Here is a 22,785-nt window from a genome sequence, read left to right on the forward strand (position 1 = left end):
CTAGGTAAAAGTCTGGGGTTCTGTCTGGAAGAAGTAGAAAACAGACACTGGAGGACAATAATACTATTTAAACAATAAATTTAAACAATACTATTTAAACAAATATTTTTTGTTTAAATATATAATATATATTATATTATATAATATAATAGTTATATATAATATAAATTATATATATATAATTTATATATATAATATAATATGTTATATATAATATAAATTATAATATATATAATATAATATAAATAGTTATATATAATATATAAATATAATACTATTTAAACAAATTTTTATTTGTTTAAAATTGGTTTATTTGTTGTATTTAAACAAATACAACAATTTAAACAATACTATTTAGAAAGAAAAACAATACTATTTAAAAAGAAAAAATATATATATATATGTTTGTTTTTATCTTTAACAAAATAGCTAAGAAACTGTACATGAATTTCTTTTGAAATAGAACTAAGTTGAGATCTAAGTTAAACTTTTGGAATATATTAGAGTATGTCAGTCCAAGATTCACAGAATACCTAGATAATGTAGATCGAGTAATTAGTTTTATTAAGAGCTGGGCAAACACCAGATAACTTCCCAGACACGTGGCTGGATTGGAAAGGATCCAGCGTGGACTTGAGACCGAAATGGGGCCTCCTACTCCTACATCACATCGCAAGCTTGGGACCCGCTTCTGCCTGCACAGAAGACTTGACGTCTCTCATTCAACCAGTGGCATGGACTTCATGCTCTCTCACACACCTGTTGTCAGTAGAATATGGAAAGCGGTGGGCTTCTGCCCCAAGAAAGGAGACCCTACCTGTTCTTCTTACCACACAGGGAAAAGAAACAAGCCTGAGCTGTGTGTGGGCAGGTCAGAGAATGAAGGCAGAGCATTATCCACTCCTGCCCAGTAAGCACAGAACTCTGACCTCTTGTTCAGTTTTCCCTCCCCTTTGGGAGAATACATAAGAGGAGGAGGTCTGGGTAGGAAACGCATTCTGGAACTCCCCAAGAGGGATGAAGTTGAGGGTAGGAATCTCTTCTTTTATGGGCTGAAGTGAAAATATAGTGGGAGAAGGAGCGGGATTTTTTTCTAACCAAAACAATTATCAGAAAATGGAAGCTCAAGCAATTTTTAAAGCAGGGTATGGTGATGGGTATCTTGAGTCGTGCAGTTGATTGCCGCAGATATGCTTTATTTGGGTAAGCACACATCATAGTCTTATGAAACCTCAGCACAAGGAAAAGAAGAAATGGGAAAAAAAGGCAAAATGACAGGTGTTTCCAAATGGTGCAATTTGATGCCTTAAAGCACTGAACCAAGAAAGGGAAGGAAAACATCCTGTAAGTACAAGTGATGGAGGAGGCTTGGGAGGGAAAGTGGATGGAGAAGAGCTAGGAGGTTAGGGCAGGGCTGAGGGTGGGGAGGCAGGGCAGCGATGTCCCTTCTACAGAGACCTGGAAGAGTGGGTGGACTGGTAGGGTTCCGGCACACTCACGGGATAATAGAAGAGAGGTGAATAAAAGGACCATTTATAAGGCGTGGGCACAGTTAAAGTCCCAAACCTGAGATGGGGAGAACTCGAGAACTAGCAACCGTGGGAAGACCTGAAGGGCCACGGGCAGTGACTCATCATGGGAACCTGGTGAGGGCCTCAGCCGCGGATGAGGACTCAGGTAGAGAAACACGGAGTGAGGGCTGTGGCGGGGGAAGGAGATGGGGACTTCACTCTCCCTTCTGTCTTCTCCTGCCCTCACATCTTCTGTAGGTGCCTCCCACGGGCCAAATTCAACTGAAAGCCTGAAGTGAGGGAGCCCAGGTGAGACAGTCACAAAGCAACCTCCTAGGACATACAGCAAGATGGAGAAGATTGAGAGGCACAAATGGAGAAGAGTCCACATGACATTTTGGTGGAATGTAGGGTAGGGGGCCATGGGGAAGAGGCTGTATCAAAATTCCTGCCGCAGTTTGAGTAATTAATTGCCTCCAAACATTCATTGAGCACTTGCTCTGTTAGGTGCTGGTGACACCAAATAAATCAACAGAGACTTTGTCCCTGAGGGGCTCCTAAGCCAGCACACAATTGTGGTTATAATGGCAGATGATGGAGGCTGCGGGACAAGGGGCAACAAAAGACGGCTCTGCCTGAGAGTGTTAGTGAAAGCTTCCCAGGGAGGAGGGTGTGGATGGATGGATGGATGGATTGATTGAAGTACAGTTTATTTACAATGTTGTGTTAGTTTCAGGTGTACAGCAAAGTGATTCAGTTATACATATATGTATCTATTCTTTTTCAGGTTCTTTTCCCTTATAGGTTATTACAAGATATACAGTATATAGTTCCCTGTGCTGTACAGTAGGTCCTTGTTGGTTATCTGTTGTACATACAGTAGTGTGTATGTGTTAATCCCAAACTTTTGAGCTGGATATTGCATTTGTGCTGATCACCAGGTGGAGGAGAGGGGTCTCTCTACACAGAGAACAGCGTGGGCAGGGATGCAAGGTGCCATCAGGGTATGACAGCAAAGGCTTGAAGTTGGGAAGGAGGATGGGACAGAATCCGACACCAGGGCTTCAGGAGCCAGACTGAAGAGTTGGGATATTATCCTTTGAATGGGCAAGTGGGACTTAACAGAGGCTTATAAAGGATGTGACATCTTACAAAGGATGAGCTGATGCAGAATGCATTCCTTAACACCTCTTTTCTTGGTACACTCTCCTTTTCCCTCTCATTTCCCTCTTTACTTCTATGGCCCATCCACTACATTTTTTTTTTTAATTGTTGTTTTTGTTTCTGGTAGCTGAAACCTCCAGGGTGAAGGGATTAGTTAGGATGGATTCAGTGTAGGGAAAAGAAAAAGAAACATTCCAGGTTTAAAAATAATTCCCACTTTAGTTGCCAGTAGGAGTTTAATTTGAGGGTAATGGAAATATTGGGGATACCAACACAGAAATTAAAATACTGAATGAGCCAACGCTTAGTGGTCGACCACAATAAACTAAAAATGAGATGCGACTCCGTGACAATTTGAAAAGTCTTGAAATATGCTCTGTATACCCTGGCGTCTATTATTGTAGGCTGAGACATAGCAAGAACTGAACAAATGAAAATACAAACACATACTCTCACATTACTTTTCCGCACATTGATCCGCAAAGAGAAAACTCTCCAAGACTTTGCGGAGAAAGTCCTTTACCTAATTATTCAAACAATCATTTCTTATCTGCACTTTTATTTTATATACACTTTACACCTGTTTAATTAATCCTACACATTTTGCTAACTGCTAATTAAACAGCCCTGAAAGTGACTGACTGAAGGTAGTAATTTGAGATAATTAGTTTTGGTTTCAAACACTAGATTTTCACACTTTGTGCTCATTTTTAGAAAAGGGTGGCTCATTATTATAGGCAGGGTGGGGGCTGTGTAGGGCATTTTCCTGCTGGACTCTGGGCAGCTGAGGAAGTAGGAGGATTATTATACATCCAAATAGGACAAGGAAATGGTAGAGTGCCGTAGAATTTGCTAGAGAATGCTCCCCATCCCCTCCTACACACACACACACACACACACACACACACACACACACACACACACACACAGAGAAACCCTTCCAAAATGAAGGTCACGGGCTTCCCTGGTGGCGCAGTGGTTGAGAGTCCACCTGCTGATGCAGGGGACACAGGTTCGTGCCCTGGTCCGGGAAGATCCCACATGCCGCGGAGCGGCTGGGCCCGTGAGCCATGGCCGCTGGGCCTGCGCGTCCGGAGCCTGTGCTCCGCAACGGGAGAGGCCACAGCAGTGAGAAGCCCGCGTACCGCAAAAAAAACCAACCAAACAAACAAAATGAAGGTCAGGCTCATGGATCTTTTTCATTAGAACATAGAAATGAACATGCTCTTGATCTCTGGGAAAGTTTTACCTAGTAAAGTGTAGACCTCACTGAATCATCCATTGTCTCTTTCCCCGGTCCTCTAGAAGCAAGCAAGAAAAGGTAAAAAAAATTCAAGATTTGGTGTGTGGTTAGAGATTTGGACGGGTGTCCTTGCTAAGTAGTTATCTGCTACAAAGACACAAAGCCTAATCAAGGGGACAGTCTATCAAGAGATGGCTGGTGTATCTGGCAGAGAAAGCGAAAGGGCAAAAAGAAGGCAGGTCAGGACTAGTTTTCATGATCCCACAATGTTAACAGGCAAGTTATTTTGGTCCTACCGGAAGAATTGGGTGTGAAATAGGCTAAATCATTTTTCGTAGGCAATATAGATAGACACAGGTTACACAGAAGCGGAACAAATCCTGCAGCGCCCTGGAGAGCTCCAAGCACATTCTTTTACTTCTCTTCCCGGGGCGAGGAGGCTTTCATGTCTTAGGATGTTCAATGTCACTTCACTGGCTACCAATACGGAGTAGGACTCTCTAGACCTAAGAAAGGTTTGGATACAGATGCTGAGGGTTTATAAAGGTGTCAAGAGGAGAGTCAAAACCTCCCTATGGCTTGGGAATCATCTGGCCAGGGAGTGATAAGTGATGGTTGGATCCCAGAGTGTGTAGCCCTGTGTGGGAAGATGGAACGGCAGCTTCTTTGACATCAGAGCACTGACACTAGCTGCAGGATCTGATGGAGAGCAGAATTAATGGTTTTATGTACAAGTCAAACCTGCATCTTCAACCAAGCAACCTGAGTTAGTGCATCGTGGAATCATTTTGACCTCTGAACTTTCACACCACAGCAAGGCAGCAGAGGAGTAATGAGATGCACGTCTCTTAAACTCCAGATCCCACCGTATTATTGCCCACTTTTTAGTTGTTTTTATTCATCTCACAGGAACCTCAAAAGAAACAAGTCAAAAATTGAACACATCATTTTTGTCTTCCAGAATCTCCTCTTGTTTTTCTGTCTTGGTAAATAGCAAACATCGTCTACTCAGATAGCAAAGCCATAGAACTGAGAGTCATTACGCATTCTTCTTACACCTTTCCTTGTCTTTTAGATACTTACAGGTTCTACACCCTTCCTTTTTTCCACCTGCCACTGCCTTATTTCAGCTTTTATGCTTTCTTACATAGATTTCTGTAGTAGTTTTCTAACTGGTTGTCCTGCATCTAGTGTGGTTTCCCTTTAATTCAGTTTATCTCTAAGCATAGTATGGGTCCACCTGCATCAGATTCTTCTGGAGGGCATATTAAAATGCAGATTCCTAGATCTCTAGACATACTAAGTCAGAATCTTTGGGAATGGGACTGCCCAGGTGGACACTGAAATTTGAGGGTTGCTACTCTCCCCCACTGCTGCCAATGTGATCTTTCTAAAACAAAAATTTGATTATGTCATTTCCTTGGTTACAATCATGCTGTGCTTCCCCACGGCCTTGGTAATAAAATCCACACTCCTTGTCATACCCGACTAGCCCTTCATCCTCTGGTTTCTGTCTAGCTTTGCAGTTTTCCTTCCTGACATTCCTCCCTTGGTATCCTGCATTCCCACCATGTGAAATGCTGCAATGCCATACCATGCCCTTTCTTTTCTTTTTTTTTTTTTTTTTTTTTTTGATATGGACCATTTTTAACGTCTTTATTGAATTTGTTACAGTATTGCTTCTGTTTTATGTTTTGGTTTTTTGGCTGCAAGGCATGCGGGATCTTAGCTCTCCCACCGGGGATTGAACCCTCACCCCCTGCATTGGAAGGTGAAGTCTTAACCACTGGACTGCCAGGGAAGTCCCACCATGCCCTTTCTTGACTCTATGGCCTTGGACATGCAGTTTCGTGTGGCTGAAATGTCCTTACTGGCCTATATGCCAGATTTCCTACATCTTCCGTGCTCCGTCTAGCCTGCATGTCCTTCTGCCATACTTCTTTAACATCCCTGTATTCTTCTATCCTAGCACTTTTCACTGGTAGAGTAAGAGTCTTCACTTGTTTATATGAGTGAATATTGCATTTCAAACATTTTTAGGGGTAGATTTATGGCATGCAGTTAATTTGTTTCTCAGCTTGAATTTATTTAGGAGAAATGACATACGATCTCTAATTTTGAATATCTTCTAGCAATTCACCCTTTTTATGTCAGAAAATAGTCTCTTTTCCTAAAGCAATTGTGGTATGGATTCCTGTTTTGTGATTTTTTTTTTTTTGAGGGTTGGAAGGCTGGAAAGATGTTATAATTAAAAGATACATGGTTAGCTATTCCCAAATCTTATTGTGGTATGTAGTGATTATATCAATAAGCAGTGGCTAGACTTGCAAAACTATATATTTAAAATACTTTACCAAAAATATAATCTTAAGACTGAAATGATATCAAGCATAAAAATAGCCTCATGTTAAATTCTCTGTTCATTATTATGTAGCCTTTATGTCCTAAAGCCAAAGATGATTTCAGAGGTGACTTTTTCTGAAGCATGTATGTACATTTCATGTTCATTTCTGCCTCATTTCCACACCAGAACTTATCATGTACAGAATAAAAAAGCAACAAAAACGAAAAGCACAAACGCTTTGCTTTGGCTTCTGAAACAATGGGACCTGAACCCAAACTAAATTCTGTCTTACTGTTTAGAAATGTGCTATGAAAGAAAGCGAGTCCACAGACCCTTATAAAATACGTTCTAATTAAATTGGTGGTCATGAAACCATATTTTGGCTGCAGGCTGATCTGTCTAGGTTTCTGGTATAGCTTTGGCTATTTCGTCTCTTGTGTGACAATCCATCATTTGACAGCAGTCCTCATGGGTTGAAATGACCTGTCATTTGTTTCGCAGATACCTCAAATCAGCTATGCATCCACAGCCCCAGAGCTAAGTGATAACACCAGGTATGACTTCTTCTCTCGGGTGGTCCCCCCTGACTCCTACCAAGCGCAAGCCATGGTGGACATTGTGACGGCACTGGGGTGGAATTATGTGTCAACATTGGCTTCTGAGGGCAACTATGGAGAGAGCGGTGTGGAGGCCTTCACTCAGATCTCGCGGGAGATTGGTAAGCGTATATTTATCAGATTATTGCATTTGGAGATGACAGGTTGCAGAAGTCTGAGCACCCCCAAGAGCTCTCTGATCTGTTTGGGATAATTAGAGCTCCTAGAGATCCGTGACCCAGGCTGTCCACTCTAGGGGGAAGCTGGGTTTATTATAAATGATTTTGTTGTTCTTGGTCTATCAAGGTGACACTTTGGTGCTAATTTAGGAATTAGAGCTCCTGACTCAGGCGAACATTTTTTAAAGCTGCCTTTTTTGACGAGGGACTTTGCTGGCACATTAGAGCCACTGTAAATTTGAATAAATGACATACTATTTGATTGTTCTAGATGGAGGTTTACATTAGCAAGTCATTAAATTTTTTTAAAAAGGCAGTGGAATTTAACATCCAACACTAGAGGGAATTAAGACTGGTAATCATCTTAAAACAGTACTGAAGTAGCCCCCAAGGCTATACATAAGCGATATTCTTATTCTCATATTTCACTTTTTGAATTTTTATTCTTACCTCAAACTCTGAAGCTTACAGTGGGATTAAAGGGCAAGATGTGAAAACTTGGTTAAAACAGGGTGCTCGTGAACTCTGTCCCGGGTTTTTTCAAGGTTCTCATCCAAATCTCTGTAGGTGTTTTACTACGTGTCTATATAACCATGAGGCTTACACTGCGTGGAAAAACCAGAAAACAAAAACAACTTAGGGCACAAATATTATTGCTGACTGGCCAACAATATAACTTTGTGGATGAAAGGAGACATGTTACCATTACTTAACAAATGCTGTTGTTCTTACTAAGAATTACTGAATAAAATTTGCATATTTTTCTATAAAAGTAATAACAATGTTTTGTCAAAAATTTAACGTGCCCTTTAGCTGTTTTTGAGTAATTTTGAACTTGCAGGAAATTATATTGATAATTTATTGTTTTTCTTAGAAGCTTCAGTGCAGGAAAAGACCATGGGAGTGATTTGGGCTTATTCCCTAATTAGCAAAGACAAAGTTATTGGAATAAGGTTTTCTCTTGAAACACTTGAAGATGCCTGCGATCTGTTCTTCTGCATATAACAGAACATGGAAACTTATTATACATAATATTTGGTGTGTTTAACATTTGTTCAAGTGCTGTGCTGTTACAGAAAATGTAGAAAAGACCTGGTTTTGTTGGAAAGATTGGCTTAATTTATTTAAGGGACAACTATTCATTCCTGTTGTAAATATCCACGATGCCATAACCTGTGCTGTTTGGAATTTTAATTTATATCACTACTGCTATAAAGATGATTCAAAACATTCAATTGAACTTTAAATGAGGGTAAATTACATTACCTTCTTGGAAAAGAATCCCAAGTTTATCCTTAGGAGAAATGCCTACTCAAATGAAAACAATAGCTTCTGAAAGCAGGGTTAATGCATTATTTAAGCAGCTGATGTCGGTTCTCACCAAAGTGGTAATTCAACGACAGAAGGAAACTAATAGAGTATGTACTGAAATGAGAAGTTTTCTGCAGTGATCCTGTACATTCTCAACTATAGGGCACATTTTGTGTGCACGAAACAGATTACTATGAAAAATTCAGTACAGGACATGATTTGCCAGTTGTTGAAGCATCTGATAAAATGCATTGTTCTAGAAGTTAAGTGAGATCGCAGTTTTACTCTTCTTACTAAAAAAGAAATATTTTGTTTTCACTTTTAAGGAGCATTGCTCTTCTTAGGTAACTGTCACCTAAAAGGATTCAGACGGTACCATTAATTATTGCTGTCTCTATCTTACTCATTAGTACGGGAGAAAATAATTTTAGTGCCTTGTGTAGGATGCTCTTGATAGAGCAACCTGTTTCTTCTGTGTTGATCCTTTCAGTATTCTGTGACGTGATTGGCTTTCCATTCTATTTCAGTTCTCACTTATCTGGGGAATGGAGGAGGGCTGGGTTGTCAATTAATATGCAGAATACTGAAAAGGCCAAATTAGTACCACACTAGAGTATGCCATGGAATATATTAAATATCAAAATCGTCCCTCATTTTAATGACAAAGATTTTATCCAGAACAAAAATAGCTGAAAATGAAACCTTTTACATGACAATGATATTAATGGGAATGGCATAGGGTAGCAACTTAACCCATTCTGAAATGATCTGATGCCTCTAATGAAAATTCATTAGTTCGATAACATTTGCTCCTCTTACTACGACGTTGATGACATCTCTGTCATTGTGTTACTAGTGTTTTTAAAAATCTTAGTCTCTTGACTGAGAAGGAGATGTATACATTCATTTTTTGGAGTGTCTGCCTATTAATGAAATTGTATATTTTCCCAATTCTTCTAAATTTTCCTGTACTCTGTTCAGGATTTCTCTCTTCAAGAACATTGATTGCCAAGAAATTTCAGTGTAAATTGAGGCTTCCTATGTTTTGTCTCTGGTTAATTCTGACAGATCATAATGGAATGATAGTGAAAGGAAAATCTGTTTAGTGGTACAATGCCTGTACGGTTTGTTTAGAACGTTTTTCATTTTAACAAAATCTGAGACTTGGGGAAGTGTCCTTCGTGAGTCTTGGAGAACGAAGTTTATGAGTGAATGATGGTCATGAACACAGATGCCCGTGATGTCTCTTCTCTGGTCAGGATCCTTCTCAGGGAGAGAGGGACAGGAATTATTTGATAAAATAAGACAAATAGCCCCTTGATATCCTAGCTGTTATAATCTCAGCCCCTTGACTATAGCATTTTTATTGGAGAAGTCAAAAGAAAAATATTTGGGATCAACAAGTAGCACAATTTGACTGGATCATAGTTTGTGTAGTGAGGTATGGAAGACAAAACTGGAAGGCTTTGTGACAAGGACACATAGGTGAGCACTTTACCTCATAGGATAGTAATTTTATCCTTTATTTTCTAGACAATGGAGGAAACTACCGAGGAGAGAGGGGTCTACTAGGATATGTATTTAAGACTTTGCTAATGAGAAGCGGAAGATGGGGAGACCAGTTGAGAGGCCTCTATAGTATCAGTCTTAGCCTCACATGGGGTAGTGGTAATAGAAGTGGAAGAGGGAACAGACTTGAGAGGCACTTGGAGGTGGAGTCTCTGGAACTTAGCAATTGATTGGAATTAGAGCTCGAAGGTAAGAAAAAAATTAAGCTTGAAATTCTGAAACCGGGCAATTGGGAAAATGCAAGTGCCATGAATAGAAAAGAGACAGTGAAGTGGAAAGGTTGGTTTGGGGTGGGAAGCATAGTTTGGTTATGAACCCAAGAAACTGTGAGTACTGGTACATACCTTTGTGGAGAAGAGCAACAAAGAACATTGATCTAAAGCCAAGGCAGGAATTGAGCTATAGATCTGAAGCTCATTCAAATTGATAATTGAGGTGGGAAGGGTAATTGCTGAGGTAGAACATGTAGTAGAGTGTGAATTAAAGGGGGTGAAAGATACACTCTTGGGGAGAAGCTTTACATAAAGGTATGGGATGACAAGCATTGGTGAGGATGTAAAGGAAAGGGAAGCCTTGCACACAGTTGATAGGAGTGTAAATTGGTACAGTCATTATGGAAGATAATATGGAGTTTCCTCAAAAATTAAAAACTGAACTACCACATGATCCAGTGATTCCACTTCTAAGTATATGTCCAAAGAAAATGAAATCAATATCTTGAAGAGATATCTGCACTCTTGTGTTCATTGTAGCATTATTTACAATAACCAAGATATGGAAACAAACTGAGTGTCCGTTGATGGATGAATGGATAAAGGAAATATATGTAAAATGGGATATTATTTAGCCTTAAAAAAGAAGGAAATCCTGCCACTTGTGACAACATGGATGAACCTGGAGGACATTATGCTAAGTGAAATAAACCAGACACAGAAAGATAAATACTGCATGCTGTCACTTATATGTGCTCTCACTTATAGGTAGAATTTTAAAAAGTCAAACTCATGAAAGCAGAGTGTAGAATGGTGGTTGCTAGGAGCTGGTGGGGGATGGTAGGAGAAATGGGAAGACGTTAGCCAAAGGAAATAAACTTTCAGTTAAACAGGATGAATAAATCCTGGAGATCTAATGTACAGAATGGTAACTATAGTTAGTAATACTGTATTGTATACTTGAAATTTGCTAAGAGTTGATCTCAAGTGTTCTCACTACACACACACACAAAACTATGTGAGATGATGGAGATGTGAATTAGCTTGATTGTGGGTAATTATTTCACAGTGTGTACATATATCAGAACATCATGTTGTACACCTTAAATATATACAAGTTTTATTTGTCAATTATACCTCAAAAAAGCTGGAAAAATAAAATTAGTATAAATGAAAAAAAAATGAAGATTTGGGAATAATGGGCTAGATTTAGTAAGGGAAAGCTAAGAAAAGGGCAGAGTGTTCTCTTTTCTCTTCTCTTGATGGGTTTGTGGCCATGGGAGGGCTCTCAGTCTTCTTTGAAGTTTTCCATGATAGGCGACGGTAGGAGTTCTTGATGAAAAAGTCAAGGTTATTGAGCAGATATTCATAAGAGAACAGGAACTTTGCCAGAGGGCACAGCTGAAAGTGTGTGGTACAGTGGCGGAGAATCAAGGAATGTCCCTGAGAGCGGGTATATTAGGGCTGCCATAACAAAACACCACGAACTGGGTGGCTGAAAGCAACAGAAACATAATGTCTCACAGTTCTGGAGGCGAGAAATCTGAAATCAAGGTGTCGGCAGAGCCATGCTGATTCTGAAACCTGTAGGGGAGAATCCTTTCCTGCCTCGGTAGCTTCTGGTATTTGCTGGTGATCATTTGTGTTCATTAGCTTCTTCTGTCAATCCAGTCTCTGCGTCCATCATCACATTGCTGTCTTTTCCCTTCTTGTTTCTGTCTCTGTCTTCTCTTCTTATAAGAGTGCCAGTCATATTGGATTAAAGGCCCCACGCTACTCCAGTATGACCTCATCTTAACTAATTATATCTGCAATAACCCTATTTCCAAATGAGGTCACATTCTGAGGTATTTGCTGTATCTTTTGGGGAGACACAATTTAATACCCATAACAGGGGGTGGTAGTGATGAAGGGTGTACTTAGGGAGATAACTCCCAGTGACAGGGATGGGAGGTCGGCCAGGAGGACAAACAGTTAGCAATAAAGATGAGGGGGGTGCTCTGTAGACAGAATTTGGTAATGGAGCAGACCATAATATAACCAGCTCAAAAGTTCCTTTTGAAGTGCTACAGAATTTTACTCTCCCAGTCTTGACTACTTGGGTAGATGAGGTGACCTAATGGATAACTCAGGGTTCCAGACAGGGGTGGGTGGTGGGGTCCTTGTGTCTGGCTTTGCCAGGATTCTAAGTAGTCAGGAGCCTCCTAGTAGGATCACAGTGGACACTCCCTCTACAGTGGTGTACCGGCTGTTCAGCCTCCCTGCTTTGTGTAATTCCAAGCTATTGTTCTTTTCAATGACACCTGGGAAATTTTGGACATCTAGAGTCTTTTCTGGCCTAATTTATTTTTATTTCCCCCTTTGGTCTCTTTTGGCTTGAGGGAAGGGAATAGCTTAGTTGCTGCTGATGGTTAAGACTTCTCCATCACCTATGTTACACATCCTCAGTTGTTAGGACCACAGTCCTCTATGTCTGTCTTGTTTTAATGCTCTGATATGATGTTTTCATTGATATTATAATAAGAAGGTTAATAATACATACCCATGCTTTTCTGTCATAAGCTCTGGAAATTGTAGTTTGTGACTCAATAAATGACTTCCTTGAGGCTTTAGACAGGTTCTTTCCCTTCTTTGTCTTACCTTATTATATTATTTAAAAAAGAAGACAGGATAATAAATGTTAATGCTGCCACGATCATTCTAAGAGGCAAGGAAGCTAAGCTTTATCTTTGAAGATAAAAGGAATCTGTGATAACATTTTATCTTTTCACTGTGGATTTGCACAGTATGGCAACACACCTCCTTAATCAGTCATCGTGTTTATGAATGGTTTATTGAAGATGACAGGCCTGCGAGTCGTCATCCCACACATTACAAGGGGCAGAACAGACCTGATTCTGTCAAATCTACCATACGTGACTTTTTTTCTTCTAATTTGCAAATGCTGGAAGCTTCTGACTATTGTCTGACGTGTTCAGAATCTTAAAATCTCTGACTTTGGAAGGGATCACAGAGGTCTTTGGATTGGCACAATCTGTTTGAAATGTTAATGCAATAAATCAATTTAATTAATTCATTTTTGTGTGTATAAAATGACCGACACTTGCCAAAACATTTGATAGTAATTTATTTTCGGTGTGGGTCAAGAAATAAAGTAAGGGAAATTTCATTCCACCTCTACAATGGAAAAGTGCCCTCTGATCATTTTAAGCTATCTCAGTACAGTTTTAAAATAAAGTGTTTTTTCCTCTTGGGTTATAAACAAGAATCAAGTTTCTATTAACTGCAATGGATTTGCTTCAAGAATAAAACAAAGTATTTTAAGTGAGAGAAAGAAAAAAGTACATAAAGAGCAGCTTTTTCCCATAGATGTTCATTGCTTTGGAAAAATGACTTCCAGCAGGCAAAAATCAATTTGCCAAAAGTATTAATGTTGTAAAATACTGTGAATGAAAGGAAACATTTTAATTCAATTGAAATTTTTACTTTATATTCCCACAGCTGACTTCCATTGATAGCACATTTCAAGTTGCAAATCATATTTAATTAATATTAACACCAGGCAATTGGCAAGAATAACTTCAAAGGAGGGCTGAGGAGATTGCAAATTGGAACTGCAGGTGCAGCGATCCTGCGGAAGCTTTATAGGGATCCAAAGAAAGTGTATACGATTTTGACAATTACTGCAGAACTTGATCAAATGGAACATCATTTCAAAGCCGTTCTTCATTCTGGCCTTGCTTAATATTTAGGGCTTAGGAACTGCTAAGTAGCAACAGCTGCTATTAATGTGGAATGGCAAATAGCATTCAATAGATGCTTTGAAACCTATGATTCTAACGCCGTAGTTAAGTATTTAGTAAACAATGGCAGTTTGATGCAGTGGAACACACCTCGGAGTCAAAAACGAGTCTAAATCCCCCTTCGTCAATTATGAGACTTTGTCTGAAGATTAATTTCCTTGTCTATAAAATGGTGGCCCTCTGCTCAGTGATCATCACGTGCTAGAATACTTGTGAAATGTTCTTTATAAACTCTAAAGTGCTATTTGACATCAGGTATTACTAGTGAAAGGAATGGGGATAATACAGACTTTTTTTCCAGAATGTGTGGCAAAGCTGTAGATCATTATGAAGGTGGTGGATGTACTGCCCGTGTGTAGGATAAATGGCCAGGGAAGGCTTTGCTTGATTCATTAATTACCTTCAAAGTTCTGCCTGAAAGATCAGAGAGGAGATTTTGAGTGGCTCCTGACCGCCTACCCTCTCCGTTCTCTTTACTAGCCCTCCACAACTGCTGTGGTACATATTCTACCCTGTCTTAATCTTGTCACCCCTGGCTGTTGAATATTGCTTATGGTGTCACCAACAGTTGTGTTTGCTTGGGTCTGATTGTTCAGGTAGCACATTGTTCAGATATCGGGACAAGCTTGAGGTACCTTGCCTCATCCTTAGTGATGTGCTCTCATGAGTCCCTGAGCTTAACCCTGTGGAATCACTTGCCACTCTGATCATAATGCCAATTTCTCTGTATACCTCTTCCTCCAGAATGTGTTTTTCTCAACGGAAGGACACTTCGCTACCCCAACACCCAGCGGAGTGCCTGGCATATGCCAGGTGCTTCATGAATTTCTGTTGAATGACCATCGTCACCAGATTCATGGCTGTGTTGGCGCTGCGAGCCTAGTGGTCAGGCTTCCTCAGGCTCTGGGAACCGAAGGGCAGAGATGGTCCCAACAATGGCTTATGCATTTTCTTTGCTAACACGTAACCTATATGGGAAGCTTTGGTCTTCCACATTGTTGAGCCAATCAGAATTCAATTTTTTATTACTGGAAAATACCAAAGCCTGTAATCTATAGGTTCAGCCCACCCCGGATCCCTCAGGCCAAACAGTGCTGGGGAGTGGCTAAGTGCTCCTTATTGGCTGGGTTTGACTTCCAGATCTGTCACAGCTTAGCTATAAGACCTTGGGTAAATTACTTACTCTTGTTATGCCTCAATTTTCTTATCCGTACAATGGGGATAGCAATTGTATAAGAATCAAAAGAAATCATACAGAACGATGTGTAGCTCGTGGTAAGTGGTCAACAACTGCCAACTCGTATTGTGTTAGGCATCCTTGCTGATGGGTGGTCCAGGAGTTGTCTTATTGCCCGCAACCTGTGCCCAGTTTGCTCAGTGAGCAAATAAGAAAGCAGAGTGAAGCCTACATAAGAGCTCAAAGAAAAGCAGCCAGTCTTCCTCATTCCTGAAACTTGCTTTGTACCTCCTAGCAGAGAGCAATCCTATTATTATTTTTTCTTAGAATGACTAATATACTACATAGAATAGTGTTGGCACCTAGTTGAATGCATGAATTAATTAAATGCCAGTCAGTGTTGGCTCACCAAATATGCTTTCTCCTCTTCCTTTTGAGCCTTCTATATATTAACTGACTCAGCCAGCATCTATTGTGTACCCACCATGGATCAGGGCATACTTGTTCTAGGCTTTCAGGATCTAGAGATGAATCACGGCCTCTGCTTCCTAGCTGGTTACTGTGTATCAGAGGTTACAGAGATGTAAACAAATACTTTCAAATGAATGTGATCATTGCCTTCATGGAGGCATCATTCAGAGGCATTGGCCAAGAACACAGTGCCCAAGAGAGGGCATCCTGCAGTTCATGTAACGAAAAGACCTGCCATGAGGCAGTGGAGGGTGACAGTTTATGGACCCCAAGCTCAAAGGGAGTACGCTGTGTGATGTGAGTGGAATGAATTAGGTAAGTTCAACACAAGTTCTTGAGAAAAAGAGACAAAAAATGCATGTAGAGTATGATGCCAACTTTGTAATGTGTGTATTTGTGAAATGATTAATGTATGTAAAAAGTACATACAGTTTTGACAATTCTCATTTCTTGATCTATGGATGGATACCCGGATGTGTCCGTTTATAGATAATCGGTGTCTGACTTACTCTACGGCTTTAGCCCCTGTTCTCCCCGGTCACTCCCACCCAGCATCACCGATGCCCTAGGCAACAGTTTCAGTTTTGTTCAGTTCCCGAGTTTTAATCAGGGCCAATAGTTTGTCCTGACCTTAGCTTACAAGTTTCTGGGCTTTGGAGTGATTTTGCCAAGATGGACCCTGTACTTGGTGGTCCCAGGGTGAGCCCTGAGCTCCCTTCTAGGTTGTAGCAAACTTACAGAGCTGTCTCACCCTGACTCATACTCTGGATCCCTAGGAGTGGGGCTCTGCCCCAGACTCTGACCTCTGAGGTTGAACCACGACACACTGCCTATTCCTTGTCAACTCTTTCCCCTGACAGGGTGGAGGTGTCTTGTCTTCTGCATGACTCGTGCACCTGTTGAGGTCTGACTGCATGAAGCCATTGAACAGAGTCCTGTCTGTTGGGTCCCTAGTGTGTGCGGGGGTCCTGACCCTGTCTAGCTTGTTGTCTTTATATTTCTCTCATCCTTTTAGTGTCGTATCCCTAGAATAAAAGTTCAGTCTCAGAGGATGGTTTGAGTTTCTCTCTCAGAAATTCCCATTTAAATGCTTAGGAAGGGTCAGGGTATGTCATCAACAGGGTTGTCCCTGTTTCGAGTTATTCTTTTCCTGCTCCCTAACTCTTATTGCCAACTGTACGAGTTTCCTAGGGTTGCTGTAACAAAGTACAACAAACTGGGTGGCTTAAATGACACACACACACACACACACACACACACACACACACACACACACACACACATATATATTTTTTTGGCTAGCTCCGTGGCTTGTGGGATCTTAGTTCCCTGACCAGGGATGGAACCTGGGCCCTAGGCGGTGAAAGTGCGGAATCCTAACCACTGGACCACCAGGGAATTCCCACATAAATCTATTGTGTCATGGTTCTGGAGGCTGGAAATCTGGGATCAAGGTGTCAGAAGGGGTGGTTCCTTCTGAGGGACCCACCCTAATCCAATATGACCTCATATTAGATGATCTCATATAAGTATGACCTCATCTTCATTAATCATATCTGTAATGACCCTTCATTAATTATATCTGCAATGAAAATAAGGTCACATTCTGAAGTACTGGGAGTTAGGACTTCAACCTGTGAATTTTGGGGAGGGGGGACACAATTCAGCCATAACACCAACCCTAACTGCTGGATTGAACCCTGATTCATGGAGTTCTGTCTGAACTGAACCCACATGTGTCCCGGTTCTTTAGGTGGATTTTGGGCCCTGGACTCCCCGTTTCTCCTGAGGCATCAGCTTCCGTAACCAAGGTAGCCAGCCCCATTTCCCCTTGTCCTTGCCGGCTGGGCTCTGCCTGCGTCAGAGCTGAATGCCTGTGTCACGGCAGGCGTGTGCTTCTCCTCCTGCGCTTAGCCCCAAAGAAATTGCATTCTTTCATTTCCCTTTCCAAAGTCATTTTCTTGTTCAAGCTCTTCTGTTTGGAAACTCCAGCACGAGATGAGAGCTTTAAGGTGCCATCCACACTTTACTGTGTTGATAGAACATAATATAGAAACATCTTTCTGCGGAAATGAAGCAACCTCAGAATCCCTTCATGTCACTTTTTTGTAGGTGCTAAAAGAGTTGGCCTGAGAATGAGAGTGTGTTTTCCCGCTTTCCATCATAACTTATCAACTAAGCAATAATTATGGTTTCCTTGAAAAGAAATGGCTCAAGAATAGTGCAATCAGGAAGGTATAAGATGAACAGTTTATTGAAAAAGGTGCCAATTATTTCAAGGGTCACATCCCTTGGCAAAACTGGGCCACATGGTCCTTCTGCTCTAACATCTGCATGTTTGACAGACCCCGGGCTTCTTTCTTTGCTTCTTTCCATGCTACGTGGTCAGAGGCATTTCATGATTCACTGGGGACTCCACAAGGGGAAGGCAGGGGAAAGGAGGCAAAGTGAAACTCGAGTCAGCACATTTTGTTTCCTGTTAACAGCTCTGGGAAGAGGTTTGGTCGAGAAAGGAATTTTAAGTAATGATTTAAACATATCTCTGGCTGTTCCACTAGTGAGAAAAAAAATGCCTCTTGTAGCAGCTCAGACCTACTTCTGAAGCAGTGGTACACAGGGCCATGTGACTCAGGGGCCACATTTGCATCATGAATCACCGCTGGCACCCACATAATGGGCAATCAAGGGAAAGAGGCAAGTGCAGAGTGCATTGTTAGCCTTTTGTGTTTAGTATCGTGGAGGGCACCCACTGTGCTCCCCTTCAGAATGGGTTTGATGTGACTGCCAGGAGGAATCCTAGGGTGGGTGGAAATATTCATGTGACATTTCATTCAAGAAATATTTGAGCACGTATTGTACGTTTGGGCCCCCTTCTAGGAGGTTGGGGATATGGCACTGGGTGAGTCCAACCTGATTCCCGCCCTTGTAGGCTTTCCTGTCAAGCTTACGGTCTTTACATTTCCCATGTTCTTTTAGTCTCCTACCTCTGGGCTATGGGAACTCAACCTAAGCCTACAGTGTGAAATGCCTCAGACCAAGAGTCCATGAAAATAACGAGAGAGGGTCTGTAACTGTCACATCAACAACTTGATCCCTTGGGTGTTCTGGAGATACCAGAGTTCAGTGGAGCTGTCCATGGCATGCTGGGTGAAAGAATACATATTTGAAGGAAAAGTGAGCCTGTGTGGGCACACAGAGGGATAAATCTGGACTTAGGAAACTCACTGGGTACAGATGTTTGGGAGCAACACCAAATGCAGGATGGGACAAGAAGTGCATCTAGCCCTGCAGAGCATAGATCAAGAGATTATGGTTCTGGGTGATATCCTGAACCGACTGCCATGTGGCAAGAGATCCGCTCACGCCACATCTCGGCCCAGAATTCCTGTCCTCCCCCTACGTAGGTCTGGTTTACATTTCCTTATCCTTCAGTTCTTGGATTATTTCCAGGAAGCCTTCTCAGATCTCTACCTTCTCATCCTCCCAGACAAACTTAAGTGAGGTTTCTCTTCTGTGTGTTATCTCAAGTAAAAAACCAATCCAGACTTAGACAAGGAGAGGCTTTACTCAGAATTAAGACTATTGCAAGAGAGAGAAGACTTGAATTCAAAAATCCAAAAGTATTGCAAAGTCAAAGGGAAGAAGGGTTTTCTTTTATATGGTAGGTAGCGGTAAGCAACAGCTTAATAGAAACTTTTAAGGGAAGTCTGGGTAGGCAAAGGGGAAATGACCAGGAAAGTGTCCTGATCTGATCAGCCGCTTTCCAGAGGCAGCTGATAACGGGGACATGGTCCATTTTTCCAGTGCTTGCTCAGATTTGGGGGCAGACAGAGTTCAGGGGCATGTAGGAAGGGGAGAAGCCTGAGTACACTTGTGTCAAGACAAAGTAGAGGGTGAGAAGTGGGCAACTGTGAACCCTTGGTCCATTTCTAGGGAACCATGAAGATATCTTACCACTGTGGATTTTAATGACTTCTCTCTTCCTTCGGAGGTGGAGAGCATACCTTATTTATCTCAAGTCCAAGGAGGAGGTCGTTGGAACCCCCAATCGATAACCAGTTGGTCAGAAGTACAGGTGATAACTCGGGCTTGCAATTGGCATCTGAAGTGTGGGCCAGGGGTGGGGGGTAGTCTTGTAGGACTGAGCCCTCAACTTGTGGAATCTGACACTCTTTCTGGGTGGACAGTGTCAGAGTTGAGTTGAATTGTAGGAAACTTGTTGCTGTCCCGAGAACTGCTTGTCATTGTGGGGAGCCCCTCGCCAGCACTGGAATTGATATCAGAGCGTATTAGTCTTTGTATAGTACTGTAGTTGCAAGGTCTAGAAGATGCTCTAAAAATGTTGAATGAGTGAGTAAATGAACACACAGCAGGTGAGTGAATCCTGGCAGACAGGACACCAGGAAGCAGGTAGTTTGGAGGAGGAGGTAGGTAGATGGACAGGCTAGCAGTCCACATGAAAGTGCTCAGTGGAAGAGGGTAAAACCCTGCCCATGGTAATAATTCACAACATACCTGCTGTTACTTGGGAGGCATGGGGTCTGGGGGCATGGCTGGGTCTACAACAGGAAGTTGCATGGGAAGGAGAGAGAACCAAGAAACCAATTCAGGGCCAGGATTAAGTTGGGAAACAGAAGCAGTAGCTTAAGTAGGTGACAGCAAGTTTGATGCCCAGACTGCTAAACTTGATTCTGAGAACCAGAACCAGGTGGTAGATCTACACTTCCGGTGGGGCAAAGCTGAGTTAAGGGCTAGAGCTTTGCTAGGTCTGACAAATAGGGGGGATGCAAAATCAGAAAGGAGGTAATTATGCTGAATGTACTATTCTCCTTTCAACTGGCTTTGAGTCTTCCAGGTATATAAGTGTGTAATGTGTTTCATGACTGCAAGATGTCCTAAAGGTATAGGGTTTCTGATATTTAGACTCATGACTCCAGGCCCCGAGGAGCTTGTTCATTGATGACCCTTTTGACAAATGATTGATGTCCATGTGAAGCTGGACTGTGCTAGGTGCTGGGAGTTCACAGCTCTGGTCTCTGGCCTTAAGGGGCTTAGATTCTGATGGGGAGACCGATTTAAAAAGAAAACAAGTAAACAAACTAATGATTATAAATTCAAGCTAATAATTATGAAGTGTATCTTATTAAGAAAGGAACAAATGTGTGTTTTTGATTTATTGAGAGATATCCAGGAAGCCAGTGTGGCTGGAACCCAGCAAGGGGCGGGGCGGCAGCACAGGAAGTGAAAAGCAGTCAAAGGCGTGATTGACTAGTGTCACAGGTCATGGCAGGAAGTGTGGATTTTATTCTCAAGCAATGGAAAGTCTTTGGAGGGTTTGGAGAGTGACATGGTACAATTCAGATTTTAAGGGGATCGTGTGCAAAAACTGGATTGTAGGGATGGAACCAGAATATGAGTTAGAAATTTCTTGGGGTTGACTTGGACTTGGGTGGAGGTAAAGGCAGGGAGGTGTGTGACTTGGCCTAGGTACAGATAGGATCAAAGTCCCAGGCCTGGGACAATGTGGTGACTTGATGCTATGGGGATCTAAGCCATTGAAGCAAAACTCCTTTAAGACTTGTTGGTCAACAGCAGGGTGTGTCCTAGAGCCCTTAGACTGGAATGGGTGTGTCCCAAGTGACAGTATGGCTCCCTTAAATGGGTGATTCAGGGGTGGGAGATCAAGTGAATTATTTCCTGTCAAAATTTCACTCCAACTGATGCTTCAGTGAAAAAGAGTTAAAATGGTAAGTGTCTCCCAGGTTATTGTTACTTTTTTTTTTTAAAAACAAAGTCCGCTAGAGACCTTTATTGCTCTTTTTCCTGTGTTCTAGGAGGACCTGAAGTTTAGAGTTTTCTTGTTAATTGTTCTAAATATTTTCCTCTTAACTCATACTTCTTGTTGCTTTTATACTCTTGTGTTACCGATTCATTTTAAGGCTCATTAATCATTATGCAGTTTTCTGAACACTTTTATGCTTTCATAATACAATGGTGATTCTGGAAACACTTCTGAGTCCACATAGTCAAGGGTCATAGAAATGGGTGATTTGACACGTTGGTCTCTAAAAATTAGGTTTAGTGCAACTTTCATTTAAAGTATGTATAACTGTGATTTGACCTAATTATTTTTGATTTGTAAATTCCAACATACACCATATTCTATTACATGTGAATGTTTGCTTTCCAAAGTCTCTCTCTCTCCCTCCCTCTCTCTCTTTCTCTCTCTGTCTGTCTGTCTTATTGTCCCCAAGTCCAAGGTAATTCATTGAAAGGAGAGGGAACTATTAGTGCTTACTTTATATGTACCATGTAACTGAGTTTTCTTTAGGCTATGAGGCATATATTATACCTATTTTACAGATGAGAAAACTAAGGCTCAAAAAAAGTACATAACAACAGCCCAAGATAACCTAATTAATTAGTAAGTGGTAGCATGGAATATAAACCCAGAGTTCTGTGGCTCCAAAGTTCACGTTCTTTTTACTGCCTCTTGTTCTTTCTCTTTTGAGGTTACAGACGTTGGTTTCTGCAGTCATGTTTCCCATCCTTGTCCTGCGAAACTGTAGGGAGGACAAAGAGAACATGCTCTTTCTTTAAACAGCCTGATTTCTTGCCTTTCCCTCCATCTCCCCTCACTGTTTGTGCTTTTGTGCCACATCTTATGACCTGAGCATTTTCTAATGCACCTGCGTGGATCCTCTTCCCTTTTCTGGAAATGCAGCATCCCCAGTGTCTGCCTGGAGCTATTTTCATTCTTTAAGACCCAGCATCAATGATACCTCCTTAGTGAAACCTTCCTAGATACCCAGAAGGGGTTAGCCGAGCTCTTTTCTGCAATTGCAACCCTTTGTACACATCGTTAGTGAAAAAAGTGTTGACCTGAAACACTTAGAAGAAAAATAGACATTCTTCCAGCAAAGATGGGTTTATTAGGGATCAGCAGGAAATTGCAATTTGGGGTCTGCAATCACGGTGAGCCACAGGCAAGTCCCCACATGGCAAGGGAAGGAGCAAGCTTTTATAAAGGAGAACAGGAAGTTGGGAGGGCGCTAGTAAACAGAGTCCACAGCTTTTCATTGGCTGAGTCCTTGCCAAAAGAGGAGACTTTCTTCTCCCTGTTGGGCTCTGCTATCCTCACAGGGCTTGAGAGCTCCCCCTTCTGGTCTCACAACTCTCTTTAACTGAGGTTTCTGTTTATTTAC

The 22,785-nt window shown here is 41.5% G+C and overlaps 1 protein-coding gene across 5 annotated transcripts in view; it reads left to right on the forward strand.

Annotated features, from left to right (window-relative positions):
• The window catches only part of GRM8 (glutamate metabotropic receptor 8), a 767,368-nt gene that overhangs the window by 135,183 nt on the left and 609,400 nt on the right, over nt 1-22,785 (forward strand). For all 5 annotated transcript variants that reach the window (XM_032644030.1, XM_032644028.1, XM_032644033.1 and 2 more), the window contains one exon: nt 6,764-6,980. In XM_032644030.1, the coding sequence (XP_032499921.1) occupies nt 6,764-6,980 (217 nt within the window). The remainder of the gene's footprint in view (nt 1-6,763; nt 6,981-22,785) is intronic.

The sequence above is a fragment of the Phocoena sinus genome, chromosome 9 (assembly GCF_008692025.1).
Source record: "Phocoena sinus isolate mPhoSin1 chromosome 9, mPhoSin1.pri, whole genome shotgun sequence".
Lineage (NCBI taxonomy): Eukaryota > Metazoa > Chordata > Mammalia > Artiodactyla > Phocoenidae > Phocoena > Phocoena sinus.